We start from the raw sequence: 12,684 nt of genomic DNA on the forward strand, positions 1-12,684 counted from the left end.
CTCCAAAGATATAGCTCTCATTAACCAAAGACTTGTAATTGTCCAATGTCCTGAACAGTTTTCAGTTATTTCACTGGACTTGAGTGCCACATTCCAGTGCTATTCCCTTTCTTTACCTTGACCTTCTCTATTCTTCTGGCTACTGGGACTCCACATTTGGAGTCCCAGTAGCCCATCACACCACTCTTTCCTGGACACAGTGTAGCATTCTGTGCTCCAGGTATGTTCTACTCAGGGGATCTTTGATGGCTCACCAATCTGCATCCCTAGCCCAGACCTTACACCAACCTTCAGGCTCATGTTGCCAATCACACATGAACTCATAGTCTGCTCTTCAAAAATATTTTAATGGACATTCAGTTGCTGGCCCTGTCACCTAAAGCAGAAAGAAATCTCAACACTGTCCTCAAGTCTTTGCTCTCTTAATTTTCACAGCAAATTAATTACTAATCAGTTATAGATTTTATCTCTTAGATATTTCTCCAATATGTTCTCTTTTCTCCATCCCTTCTAACACTCGTGCCACCACTTACTAACCATGTGACCTGGGAGAATTTTCATCTCTGGTTTCTCACTATTAAAAGTGATATAATACCTTCTAACAAGTTCTGTTGTGAGTAATAAACGAAACCACGTATATGAAATTGTAGAACTGTCTCTTCGTGTTATTTTTGGGATAGGAGAAAAACTGATGATTTTGTATATGCAACCAGTTACATCCTATTATAAACTTTCTGACGATTCACAGTTACCTCGAACTGCATAGTCCATTATAGTAGCTACCAGCTACATGCGCAGCATCAGGACTGGAGGAAGGCTCATTAACAACCTGTGATACATAGACACTACACCTTTCTTGCTGAAAGTGAAGAGAACTTGAAGGACTTACTGATGAAGATTAAAAACTATGGTCTGCAGTATGGACTATACCTCAACATAAAGAAAACAAAAATCCTCACAAGTGGACCAGTAAGCAGCATCACAGTAAATGGGGAAAAGATTGAAGTTATCAAAGATTTCTTATCACTTGGTTCCACAGTCAACATCAAAGGAAGCAACAGTCAAGAAATCAGAAGACTGTACTACACTGGGAAAATCTGCTGCAAAAGACCTCTTTAAAGTGCTGAAGAGCAGAGATGTCTCTTTAAAGACTAAGGTGTGCCTAACTCAGGCCATTGTATTTTTAATTCCCTCATATGCATGTGAAAGCTGGACAATGGGTAAGGAAGACCAAGGAGAGTTGATGCTTTTAAATCTTACTACACCAGCCACTCCTCGGAAGGAAGGTTGGGCAATCCTCCTTCCGTAGTGATACTAGTGATACTGCCTCGGAAACCCAAGGAGGGGTCGCTATGAGTCGGGGCGACTCGAGGGCACATAACAACAACAAAGTAACAGAAATAAAGACACCCCAACTTTTTTCAAGGAGGCAGGAAAAGGACTATTGTGAAAAGAGAGGTGGGAATGGAAAACCAACATGTTATGTGGACCGTAGGAATGTTTACAGGCAGATCAACTTTAGTAAAGATTACTAAGAGAAGGGACCAGTTGTGGACTGTTTCCCTTTTATCTGGAACTTCTAACTGTGTAATTCAGACAGAAGACTGCTGGTCCTGAAAAACCAAACTCCTTAACGAAACTCCCAGGGGTTTTTCCAGTTTGGGTCTTGCCTCCCTGCCTAGTCTCATCACTGGCTTGACCTCACCAAACAACTGTTACTAATAACAGCATAGCACACTGCTTCCAGTCCTCTCATCTACCATCTTCTTTCTTGCCTTTCAGATTTTCCTCACCTCTTCAGAATCTTGTGCCTTCTCCTTTACCTAGCTCTCACTTAACCTCAGCTTGAGCTCAGTAGTTCCAACTTCCATATGCTGTCTTTAGCAGTCCTACAGAACTTAACAGAACTATTTATCATACAAACATCCTACTTTATATAATTTTTCACTTATGTCTCAACTTCCTAGACAGACTGCAAACTCCTTATGTAAAAGACAATACAAAAGTAATCTTAAGGTATTTTGGATTGATTTTAATCTTAGTATACAATTTTCACTAAGTGAATCTTAAAGAATACAAGTAACAATGTTCTCTATATTTGCAAAAAGGCTCAGAGTAGAATCCATATGCCTAAGACCACTCCAGTGGTAAGGGAAAATGAACCAACCAAAAACCACCTTTCAAATTAAAATTACTGAACCATTCTGTTAACAAGTAGTTGATAAACATTTTTACTCACCTTAACAGTACTGCAGTGCAAACCTTTTGCCATGAGAATATAAACCAAATCTCTTGTTAAATTGTCTTTAATTCCCAGGATAACACCGCTATAAACAGAAGGTATTTCCCACTAGAAGACATAAAAATACATAAATACACAAAAAGAGAGAGCCAAATCTATACAAAAATCTTCCAATAATCTTCAATTTCATTAAAAAAAAAAAAAAAGAAACTAATCATTCATAGATCATTTGTTAAGAGAAAGGAAAATAACATAATGAAATGCTAGTCAATAAACCATATTCACTAGAATGAACCACTAATAAATAGTCAGTGGATTAGAATTTTCTGAAGGATGGTCTACAGAAAAACAAAGCAAAAACTCTGATATAATATTTTTGTCTTTTAGTCTCCAGCTGTGAGGATGGCATGAACAGGTCCAGGGATGGGGAGGAACATGTACATTGTATTAGACCATTCTCCAGCGCCATCCTATAATATAGGAGCCATCCTATAACACCAGTATGTCACAGAATGCAGCTGGCTCCTGCTGACACATTTCCCAGGAGTTGTATCTTGTTCTTGGGTCACGCCCACTAAACCTGCTCTATACTCCTAAAATACCTTCTCCTCCTGCTGGTCTGGAATTATTGGCCATGGACCAAAAGAAGAGTAAAATTATTTGCTTTGTTTCAAATAATCAAATACGATTCATTGAGTTCTATTAGTGCTACTTTCATCAACAGCCTAGTGATATAATCAAATTTCCTATTTTAAAAGTTAGCTTAATAATAATGTAACAATTAATATTTGTTGAGTATTTATTTACTCAGGACCAGGTTCTAGGAGTTTTACATATATCACAAAACTATGAAGTAGAAAATATTATCCCCATTTTACAAATCAGAAAACTAAGGCAATCCTACTTCCGTAGTGATACTGCCTCGGAAACCCAAGGAGGGGTCGCTATGAGTCGGGGCCGACTCGACGGCAAACAATAACAACAACAACAAGGCACAGAGAAGTTAATTAACTTGTCTAAGGTTACACAGTAACTATAGAGCTAGGATTCAAACTCAGGCATTTCCTCCCAAACCCCTCTTTTAATGATTATACTATACATCCTCATCTATAAACAGACATGCTAATAATAATGCAAATACTAAGGAAGCCCAAGTAATGTTCACAGTAATTTTTCATTTCACTGACTTGTATGTTTAAACCTCATAAAATACACATGAATTTCTGGATGCTTTATTGTATCTTTAGCAAAGGAAAAGAATACACAAGCATGGCTCTATTACTTTAATCTATTCTGTACCTATGGGTTATTTCCCATGTATCGCTAGCTACATTCCTCTGAAATGCTATTTTACAAGCTATTTTAATTTGTAATTTCCAAGTAGTATAACTTTTAAATAGATACCTGCGGTGTAGTAAATTACTTAGTGTGGCTTTTCTACCCATAAGTCTTTGTAAACTCTAAGGTGGGAATTGCTATTAGCTACGGAGGAGATCCTGATTTTAAAGTCGCCCACCTGGGTTATTTCTGTTGGGCGTGGCACAATACAATGTTCTGGGAAGTTCCCACTCTCTCTCATGTGCTTAGAGTTCTGATGCTGTGATTGGCTAGTTTGACCACCCTTCCAGGCTCAAAAGGAGGCCTCCTGGAGGCAGAACTCTCTTACTGCTGGTGGAGGAAGATGTGCTGCTGAAAGAGACACGCACCCCTGAAAGAGACACGTACTGCTGGGAAAGAGACGCGAGAGACATGCATTGCTGAGTGAGACACCGAGGGACCAGTGCTGCTGGGAAAGAGACTGTGAAAGACTGTTGGCTGAGAGACGTTGGGCTGGGAGAGAGACTGAGTGTTCTTCCTGGACTTGAGTTGTAGCCTGGTGCTTCCCTAATAAACCCCATAATCTGTGAGTTGTGTGTGGCCACTGCAGTGAATTATCGAACCCAGGAGAGAGGTGGTGGGTGCTTTGGGAGGAACGGTTGGAGAAAGGGCTGGAGGGAGGCAGCATGTCTGGCCTTGCAGTAATAGGCCTTGGGTTACTGCTGGTAATCCTGCCTTCCCCTTGTAGGGTTAGAGGAGGTCAGAACATGTGGCCTCCATGTCGTTTTTGCAATACCCAAAACCAAACTCACTGCTCTCAAGTCGGTTCTAACTCATAGTGACCCTAAAGGATAGAAAAGAACTGCCCGACAGCGTTTCCAAGGCTGTAATCTTTATAGAAACACTGCCACATCTTTCTACCACAGAGTGGCTGGTGGATTAGAACCATAAACTTTTGGTTAGTGAGTACTCTGAACCACTGTGCTACCTGGGGTCCTTAAAATTCACCTTCCTGTAGTCTGCAGGATTGAAACGTGCACAAGGAGACCCTAGGGGATTTCTAGTTCATTGCCTTAACCACTGGCCATGACTACTGCTTTAAATATATAACTTCAGAAATACTAACTGGAGCTTCAAAAGAACATCTAAAACATGTAAAATAACATCTAAAATATGTTCTATAAAAAAAGTTTTCATAAAGTGGTTCCAAACCATAGGCTTAAGACTTTAAGACAGTTTTAGAAAACAAAACCAGAAAAAAAACTTACATAGCACGTATCAAGTACTAGCTACAAATTATATAAATAAACCTTTTACATGTATTTATAGCTATATTTAAAATACATGAAGATGCTATGACAACAGATGAAATACAAACTCATTTGTAAATGTTACTAACTTAAATGCTAATAGTACTTTGGTACTTGTGTGGGTTTTTTTGTTTTTGTTTTTTTTTTTGACATTTTGGATATTCTCTCTCAGTGGACATTATTACAAGTAAAAGCCCTAACATTTTAGACATATAAAAGGGGTTCTTATTCTCAAAGGAGGTCTTATCTGTTCTTACTACAGGCTTTCTTACCTTATTGGACACTGTCCAGAATTGGCGCTCTGAAGTCATACCATGTAATTCAATTAAAATCTGTCTAATCCTCCAGGGATCCACTGACAATATAAGTTGATGCTCCAACTGGCCAATGTTGACGCTTGCAGAAGCTAAAGAAAAAAAAAGATTTCTATTTCAATAATGATTTAATCAAACCCCACTGCTATGGAGTCGGATCCGACTCACAGAAACCCCTCCTTGGGTTTCCGAGGCAGTATCACTACAGAAGTAGATTGCCCAACCTTCCTTCCGAGGAGTGGCTAGTGGGTTTGAACAGTCAGCCCTCTGGTTAGCAGTCACGTGCCTTAGGCACTACGCCACCAGAGCTCCCGATTTATTCAAAAGGTAAGAGAAATTGTGTATGTTTCTAAGTATTCCACATATAAATTAAAAGTAATTCTCAGCTTGAGAACTGATTCATTAAATATAAATTAGACATTAACTTTATCCTCATACAGAAAACCTAATACATTTTGTATTATATCTGCATTTAATGAATGCATCTAATAAATAAATAAACACTGAAAATATAAACAAAGGTAACAGTCAATACTTGGTCGATATAAAGAACTATGTATATATGCAAGCAGTTAACTTACATAGACTGTCCTACTTTTAAACATAATATGCTAATAAACCAAAACCCAAAATGTAATGTTAACAAAAGCATATAGAAAATGTTGATTTCAAGTAATATTTAAAATGTGGACTTTCTGAAGGCAAAGAGGCATTTGTTCCAAGAGAACCAAAAATGATGATTAAAATCCCTAATTTCAGCTCAGCTTTCAGATAGTCTTTGATAATGTGTCTCTAAAGTTTTGTTTGTGTCGATGTTTTTCTTTTCCTTTACAAGTGGACAGAGCCAACCAGTTTGAATCTAGTGAGAACCAAAGCAGCTAAAATTTTGCTTTTGTTAAACCAACTGAATTCTGTGTCATCTCTATACAAGTTTTTAAATTTATGCTTATTAATGAATACCACTACATTTTCCATTTATATTCATAAAATAACAACAAAAAATGGAAGAAAATCATGAAATAGTAAGTTAATGACAATGGTGCTAAAGCTAAGTGTTCAGACAGCAGACCGGATCAGTGACACAGGCTAAAAAAATACATAAACATTTGTATTTGACTGTATCTATAGTTAATTAATATATTAACTGTAAAAGCATGGCTTAAACGAAAGTCAAACATACAAAGTTATAGTTTCTGCTTTTCTTTGTTCCTTTTTTTCCCTCTAACAACATATTGTGAGAAGCTCTGATGGCATAGTAGATAAGGCACTTGACTGCTAACTGGATGGTCAACAGTTCAAACCCGCCAGCTGCTCCTCAGAAGGAAGACTGGGTGATCTACTTCCATGAAGATTTACAGCCTTGGAAACCCAATGGGGGTGGCTATGAATCAGAAATGACTCGAGGACAGTGAGTTTGGTTTTTTGTAACACCGTATTAGCAGCACAGTTCCTGGGTCTGTTTTCACAACAAAAATATTTCAAGTATCTAAACTAAATCCTCGTTACGCATAGAAGCAGCAAAAGTAAAGCAATTAGCTGTTCATGCACAAATACAAATATGGAAAAGAGGTAAATTTCCATCGAATTACCGACATTAAGTATAAATTAGAACAAATAAGAGGGCACCATCAAATATATCTCAAGGTTAATTTGAACAGATGGGCAAAACGTGCCAAAGTTTTAGCTAGCAGTCCAGAGAGCTAACCTGGGATATCATAAAATGAAGTTACAGGTTTAATGCACAGATTTACTCTAGGGGATCTCTTCCTCATTTGATCAACAAGTAGCTTTCGTTCTTCATCTTTCAACAACGTAATGAAAAGCTCATGTGAAGAAATCATGAAAACATACTGAAGATCTTCCAACCCCAGACACACATTCCTAGATCAGTAAGAAATATTATAAAACAAAAAAGTGTATATTTTAGTTGGGAAGAACAATCATATTAATGAGTTTTTATCAATAAGTTATTTAAAAAGCCACCCATTCATAAAGGACATAATACATTGAAATAGATTGTGAAATTTCCTTTTGATCTTTATTTAAAACTGTGACAAATACAACACAAAAAAAAGTAACGTAAGATCCTAAAGTTTCACGTGACTACAAAGATTTGAACTTAACCTTAACTGGCTTTCAAACACCAGTTACTGCTGGTTAGAACATATGCAGGACAAATACAGAAAGAAGTAATAAAATATACTTTTGTCAAAGAACTAAGTTTAAAGATAACAAAATGAAAAGCACTTACTTTAGAAAGGCAGCCATGTTTCCCTTCAACAAATCTGAAGATTTTTCTGAATTTATTGATCTTGAACATACCTAAGAATTGGAATAGTTTTTAACTGAGTATCAGTACTTTCAAAAAATGCAGATCACACTTTGAAAAGTTAGAATTAAAAACAAATAAATGTTCATTTTCGACCCAAAGACTCACACATTTGGTTAAGTAATTGAAGAGAAGCAGAGATGACACCAAAGAATAACTATGAGGGAAGGAGCAGAAAGTTAACTTCTCAAAAGCTGTAGGTATTTATGTGTAGTTAAAACTACCTATTAACAAAAGCACAAAAAGCAAAAGACAAAGTGTGACCACATAAAACTTAAAAATTTTTGTTCATCAACAGACTTTACGAAAAACATGAAAAGACAAGCTATCAACTGGGAGAATATCTTTAGAAACCATATGTTCAAAAAAAAAACTTACTGCCATTGAGTTGGATCTGACTCAGAGACCCCTCCTTGGGTTTCCAAGGCAGTATCACTACGGAAGCAGATTGCCCAACCTTCCTTCTGAGGAGTGGCTGGTGGGTTTGAACAGTCAGCCTTCTGGTTAGCAGTCAAGTGCCTTAGACACTATGCCACCAGAGCTCCTCTATGTTCAATAAGAAACTAATAATCAAAATATACATAAAAACCTTTGACAACAACAAAAAGAAAACTCAATCATAAAATAGGCAAAGAACTTGAAAAGATGTTTCAACAAAAAGAATGTAAGGATGGCTACCAAACCCACAAAAAGACGCTCAGTGTCATTAGCCATCACTGAGATGCAAATCAAAACCACAATGAGATACCATTTCACTCCCACTAGGATGGCTATGAAAAAAAACTCAAGAAAAAACATAAAACAAATGTTAGTAAGGATGTAGGGAAACTGTAACTTTTATCCATTGCTGGTAAAATGCAAAATGGTACAACCATTGTGGCAAACAGTGGCAGTTCCTCAAAAAACTAACAATTAGTATATGACCCATCAGTTCTACTCCCAGGTATATACCCAAAAGATTTGACAGCAGAAGACTCGAACAGACTTGTACACCAATGTTCACTGCAATAGTATTCACAACAACCAAAAGGTAGACATAATCTAAACGCTCATCAACAGATGAATATCAGATAAACAACATGTGGTACACATACTCCATGGACTGCTACTCAGCCAGGAGAGGAAATGAACTCTTGATACTTGGTACAGTATGGATGGAGCTGGAAGACATTATGCTGAATGAAATAAGCCAATCACAAAAGGACAAATATTCTGTGACTTCATTTATATAAATAAGAAAAGAGAAATACACAAAGTTTATTAGTGGTTACCAAGGGCAGGGATTTCATTTTCCTTGGATCTACAATCAACACCCATGGAAGCAGCAGTTAAGGTATCAGATGTCCTACTGCACTGGGAAAATCTGCTGCAAAAGACCCCTTTCAAAGTGTTACGAAGCAAAGAAGTCACTTTGAAGATTAAGGTGTGCCTAATCCAAGCCATGGTATTTTCAATTGCCTCATATGCATGTGAAAGGTGGACTAAGAATAAGGAAAACTGAAGAGGAGTTGATGCCTTTAAATGATGGTGTTGGCAAAGAATACTAAAAATATCATGGACTGCCAAAAGAACAAACAAATCTGTCCTGGAAGAAGTGCAGCCAGAGTGCTCCTTGGAAGTGAAAATGGCCAGACTTCGTCTCACCTACTTTGGTCACGGACTCAGAAGGGACCATTCCCCGGAGAAGGGTATCAGGCTTCGTAAAGTTACAGTATCAGTGAAAAAGGGAAAGACCCTCAACAAGATGGAGTGACAAAGTGGCTGGAACGATGGACTCAGGCACAGCAAGGATTGTGAGGCTGGTCCAGGACCGGGCAGTGTTTCGTTCTACTGCACACAGGGTAGCTATGAGCTGACTCGACAGCACCTAACAACAACAGGAGCAGGAGGGAGGGGTGCACAAGAGGGTTAATGATGATGAAAAACATCATACTCATTAAAGACAGGATTGCATAGTTGATTGTCACAATTGCTGTCAAAAAGTTATATACCTGTAAAAAGCTGAGTTGGCAGAAGTTGTATGATAGATATATTAACCCCAAAAAAAGGACCTGCAAACATCTCATGGGATTTGGTTCCTTGGTTTGGAGGTTTAAGGTCATGGTTTCATAGTACATCCCAGTTAATTGGCCTCATAACATGTTTAGTGTTTCTAGCCTACTTCCTAGTTTGTTGCTAGTGCCTGGGGTCTTAAAAAAGCTTCCAAGTTGCCACCCAAGGTACAACAATTGGTCTCTATTCACCTGGAGAACAGAGAAAGAAGAGTCAGGAATAGGAGGAAGAAATGGAATGTGTGGCTAAGTGCCTCCATGAACAAACTACCCCCTTTGCCATGAGAACAGAACTAGATGGTGCCAGACTATTATTAATGAATATTTTGATCAAAGATTTCATAGAAGAATCTTGATCAAAAATGCAGAACAGAATTTCAAATTCTCATTTCAATTGTCTACAAGACTCCAGGGGAGCTCTGGTAGCACAGTGCCTAAAGCACTTGACTGCTAACCAGAAGGCTGGTGGTTCAAATCCACCAGCCACTCCTCAGAAGGAAGACTAGGCAATCTACTTCCGTAGAGATACTGACTCAGAAAGCCAAGGAGGGGTCGCTGTGAGTCAGATCCAACTCGACAGCAGTAAGTTTGGTTTTTTCTGTTTATAAAATTCAGTTCAAATAGTAATCAGTAAAAAGAAGTGGAATAAGGGAGCTGGAAAAGCTTTACAAAGAGTGCAGTCAAGAGCAATATCTTCCTTATGATTGTGGGAAGCAGAAAAATACATCTTTCCTCCCGTCAAGAAACACAGGGTAGAAAACAGTATCTCATGATCAAAAAACATAATTCTGCAGCCAAAGGGGAGCCAACAATGTTAAGTTTTTGGTTGTTTAACTAACTATAGAAAAGTCAGAAAACCAAGTTTTAAAAATAGAAAAATAACTGAAAACAGGTTATGAGGACAAGCTAGAGAGGGAGAACAAATAAAAGAGACCAGTTACAAAGCTCTATCATTAGGCTATGTGAGAGATGAGAGCAGATGAGAGCAAGAACTGCACAGCGATGGGGAGTCACTGAGACCTGGAATCACACTGGGTTTAGGAGTGAGAAAGAGGGAAAGACCTGTAGGTTGCTAGCCTCCTAACTGGAGGGGTGACAAGCAACAGAAGCACACTTTTCTGAATGAAGTCAATGCTATCCCGGCTCCCTAATTAAAATGACAAGAACACTAAAGGGAAGAATACCGATCAGCTTTAGGACAGTGGGTGCCTTTGGGAAGAGGATGGCAGGGGATGGGTTAGAAGAAGGTTTCCATATATATCTGTAACGTTTTGTTTCTGAACATAGATAAAAAGATATGAAGCAAATACAGCAAATGTTAATGGTTGATCTGAGTAGTGAGTATGATCTATTGTATCAGTGTCTAAATTTAACTGTGGGTTTTAAAGTATTTCTTCATTTTAAAAAGTTACTCAAATTAAACAAATTGTAGTATTTATGTATACAATGGGATATCATTCAGCCTTATAAAGAAAAAAAAAATACTGATATATGCTCCCTGAATGAACCTTAAAAGCATTACGCTAAGGGAGAGAAGCTACACACAAAAAGTCACGTTTTGTATGACTCCAACCACATGAAATATCCAGAATAGGTAAATCCATAGAGACAGAAAGCAAACTGGTAATTTCTCCAGGTAGGGTAGGGTAGGAAGTGAAAATGGGAAATAACTTCTTCACAAGTATGAGGTTTCCTTTAGAAGTGATAAAAATATTTCCGAACTACACAGAGATAGTGGTTATATAACATCGTGTATGTATTCAAAACCACTGTTCTGTTTAAAATGGTTAATTTCATGTTATGTGACTCTTATGTCAATATAAAAACATTATTCAATTTAGAAAAAGAGACATCTCTACAGATGCTGAAAACATTAAACAGATAATGAAAAACTTTAATGCTAATAAATTAAAAAATTGAGACGAAGTACAGAAATTCTTAGAAAATAACTTCAAAATTAACTCAAGAAAAAAAAGAATTGCCCTATAATCACTGACAAAATTCAAACAGTAACAAAAATCTTCCCACAAAAATATCCCCAAGCTCAGATGGCTTCACTGGTCAGTTCTACCATGCCCTGAAAGAAGCACTGACTGCATTTTCACATCAGCTTTTCCAGGAAAGAAGAAAGACACATGCTTCAATGGATTTATGCAGCAAGCATGGCCGTGATACGAAGTCAAAGACAGGGCACGAAAGAAAATCTTATGTCTCAATCTCACACACACAAGTATAAAAAATCATAAAATACTAGCAAACTAAGTTCAGCAATAAACTTAGATCATCACTTTGTTAGATTTATTCCAGACATGTAAAGGTGGTTTGTTGCTTGAAAATCAAGTAATGAACTTCACTACATTAACAGATTAGAGGAGAAAATTATGTGATCATCTTAGTAGGCACAGAAAAAATCGTTTAATAAAATGTAAAAATCAGTCATGATTTTAAAAGAACAAACAACAAACAAACAAAAAACCAACTTTTAAAAAACTAAGGATAGAAAAGAACTTCCTTAATCTTACAGGGAGTATGTACAAAAAAAATCTCAATGATAAACATCATTCTTAATGGAAATAGTACAAGCTTTCCCTCTGAGATTGGGAATGAGACCAGGATGCACACTACTGCTACTCCTATTCCACACGTGGGAGCTCTGGTGGCGTAGGGCCTAAGGCATTTGACTACTAACCAGAAGGCTAGCAGTTCAAACCCACCAGCCACTCCTCGGAAGAAAGGCTGGGCAATCTACTTCCGTAGTGATAACGCCTTGGAAACCCAAGGAGGACTCACTATGAATCAGGCCCGACTCAGGCCCGACTCGACAGCAGCGAGTCCTCAACATTCACTCTAACAGAGATCAAAGCAAGCAGTGCAAGAACAAGACAAATAAAAAGAAATAACAAGTGAAAGGACAGAAAATGAAAAAAAATCATTGTTCATAAATAAAGACTTTTATGTTTTTAGACAAACAAAACAATTTATAATTAGAATTTGTAAGAGTCTTGCAGTTTTTGGATAAAGAAATCATTATACAAAGTTCAAGTGTACCTCCATATCCATGCATAAACTATTTTATGTAAGACTTCAGTGGAAAAATTACAAAACTGTGAAGGATATCAAA

The 12,684-nt window shown here is 37.5% G+C and overlaps 1 protein-coding gene across 1 annotated transcript in view; it reads right to left on the minus strand.

Moving 5' to 3' along the window:
• The window catches only part of INTS8 (integrator complex subunit 8), a 59,558-nt gene that overhangs the window by 28,469 nt on the left and 18,405 nt on the right, over window positions 1–12,684 (minus strand). The window contains exons 11-14 of the mRNA XM_007934860.2: window positions 7,435–7,505; window positions 6,889–7,064; window positions 5,142–5,275; window positions 2,240–2,350 (exon numbers count right to left, since the gene is read on the minus strand). Coding sequence (XP_007933051.1) covers window positions 2,240–2,350; window positions 5,142–5,275; window positions 6,889–7,064; window positions 7,435–7,505 — 492 coding nt within the window. The remainder of the gene's footprint in view (window positions 1–2,239; window positions 2,351–5,141; window positions 5,276–6,888; window positions 7,065–7,434; window positions 7,506–12,684) is intronic.

Source organism: Orycteropus afer, unplaced genomic scaffold, assembly GCF_000298275.1.
Source record: "Orycteropus afer afer isolate SDZICR_OR568_19922 unplaced genomic scaffold, OryAfe1.0 scaffold00021, whole genome shotgun sequence".
Taxonomy (NCBI): Eukaryota; Metazoa; Chordata; class Mammalia; order Tubulidentata; family Orycteropodidae; genus Orycteropus; species Orycteropus afer.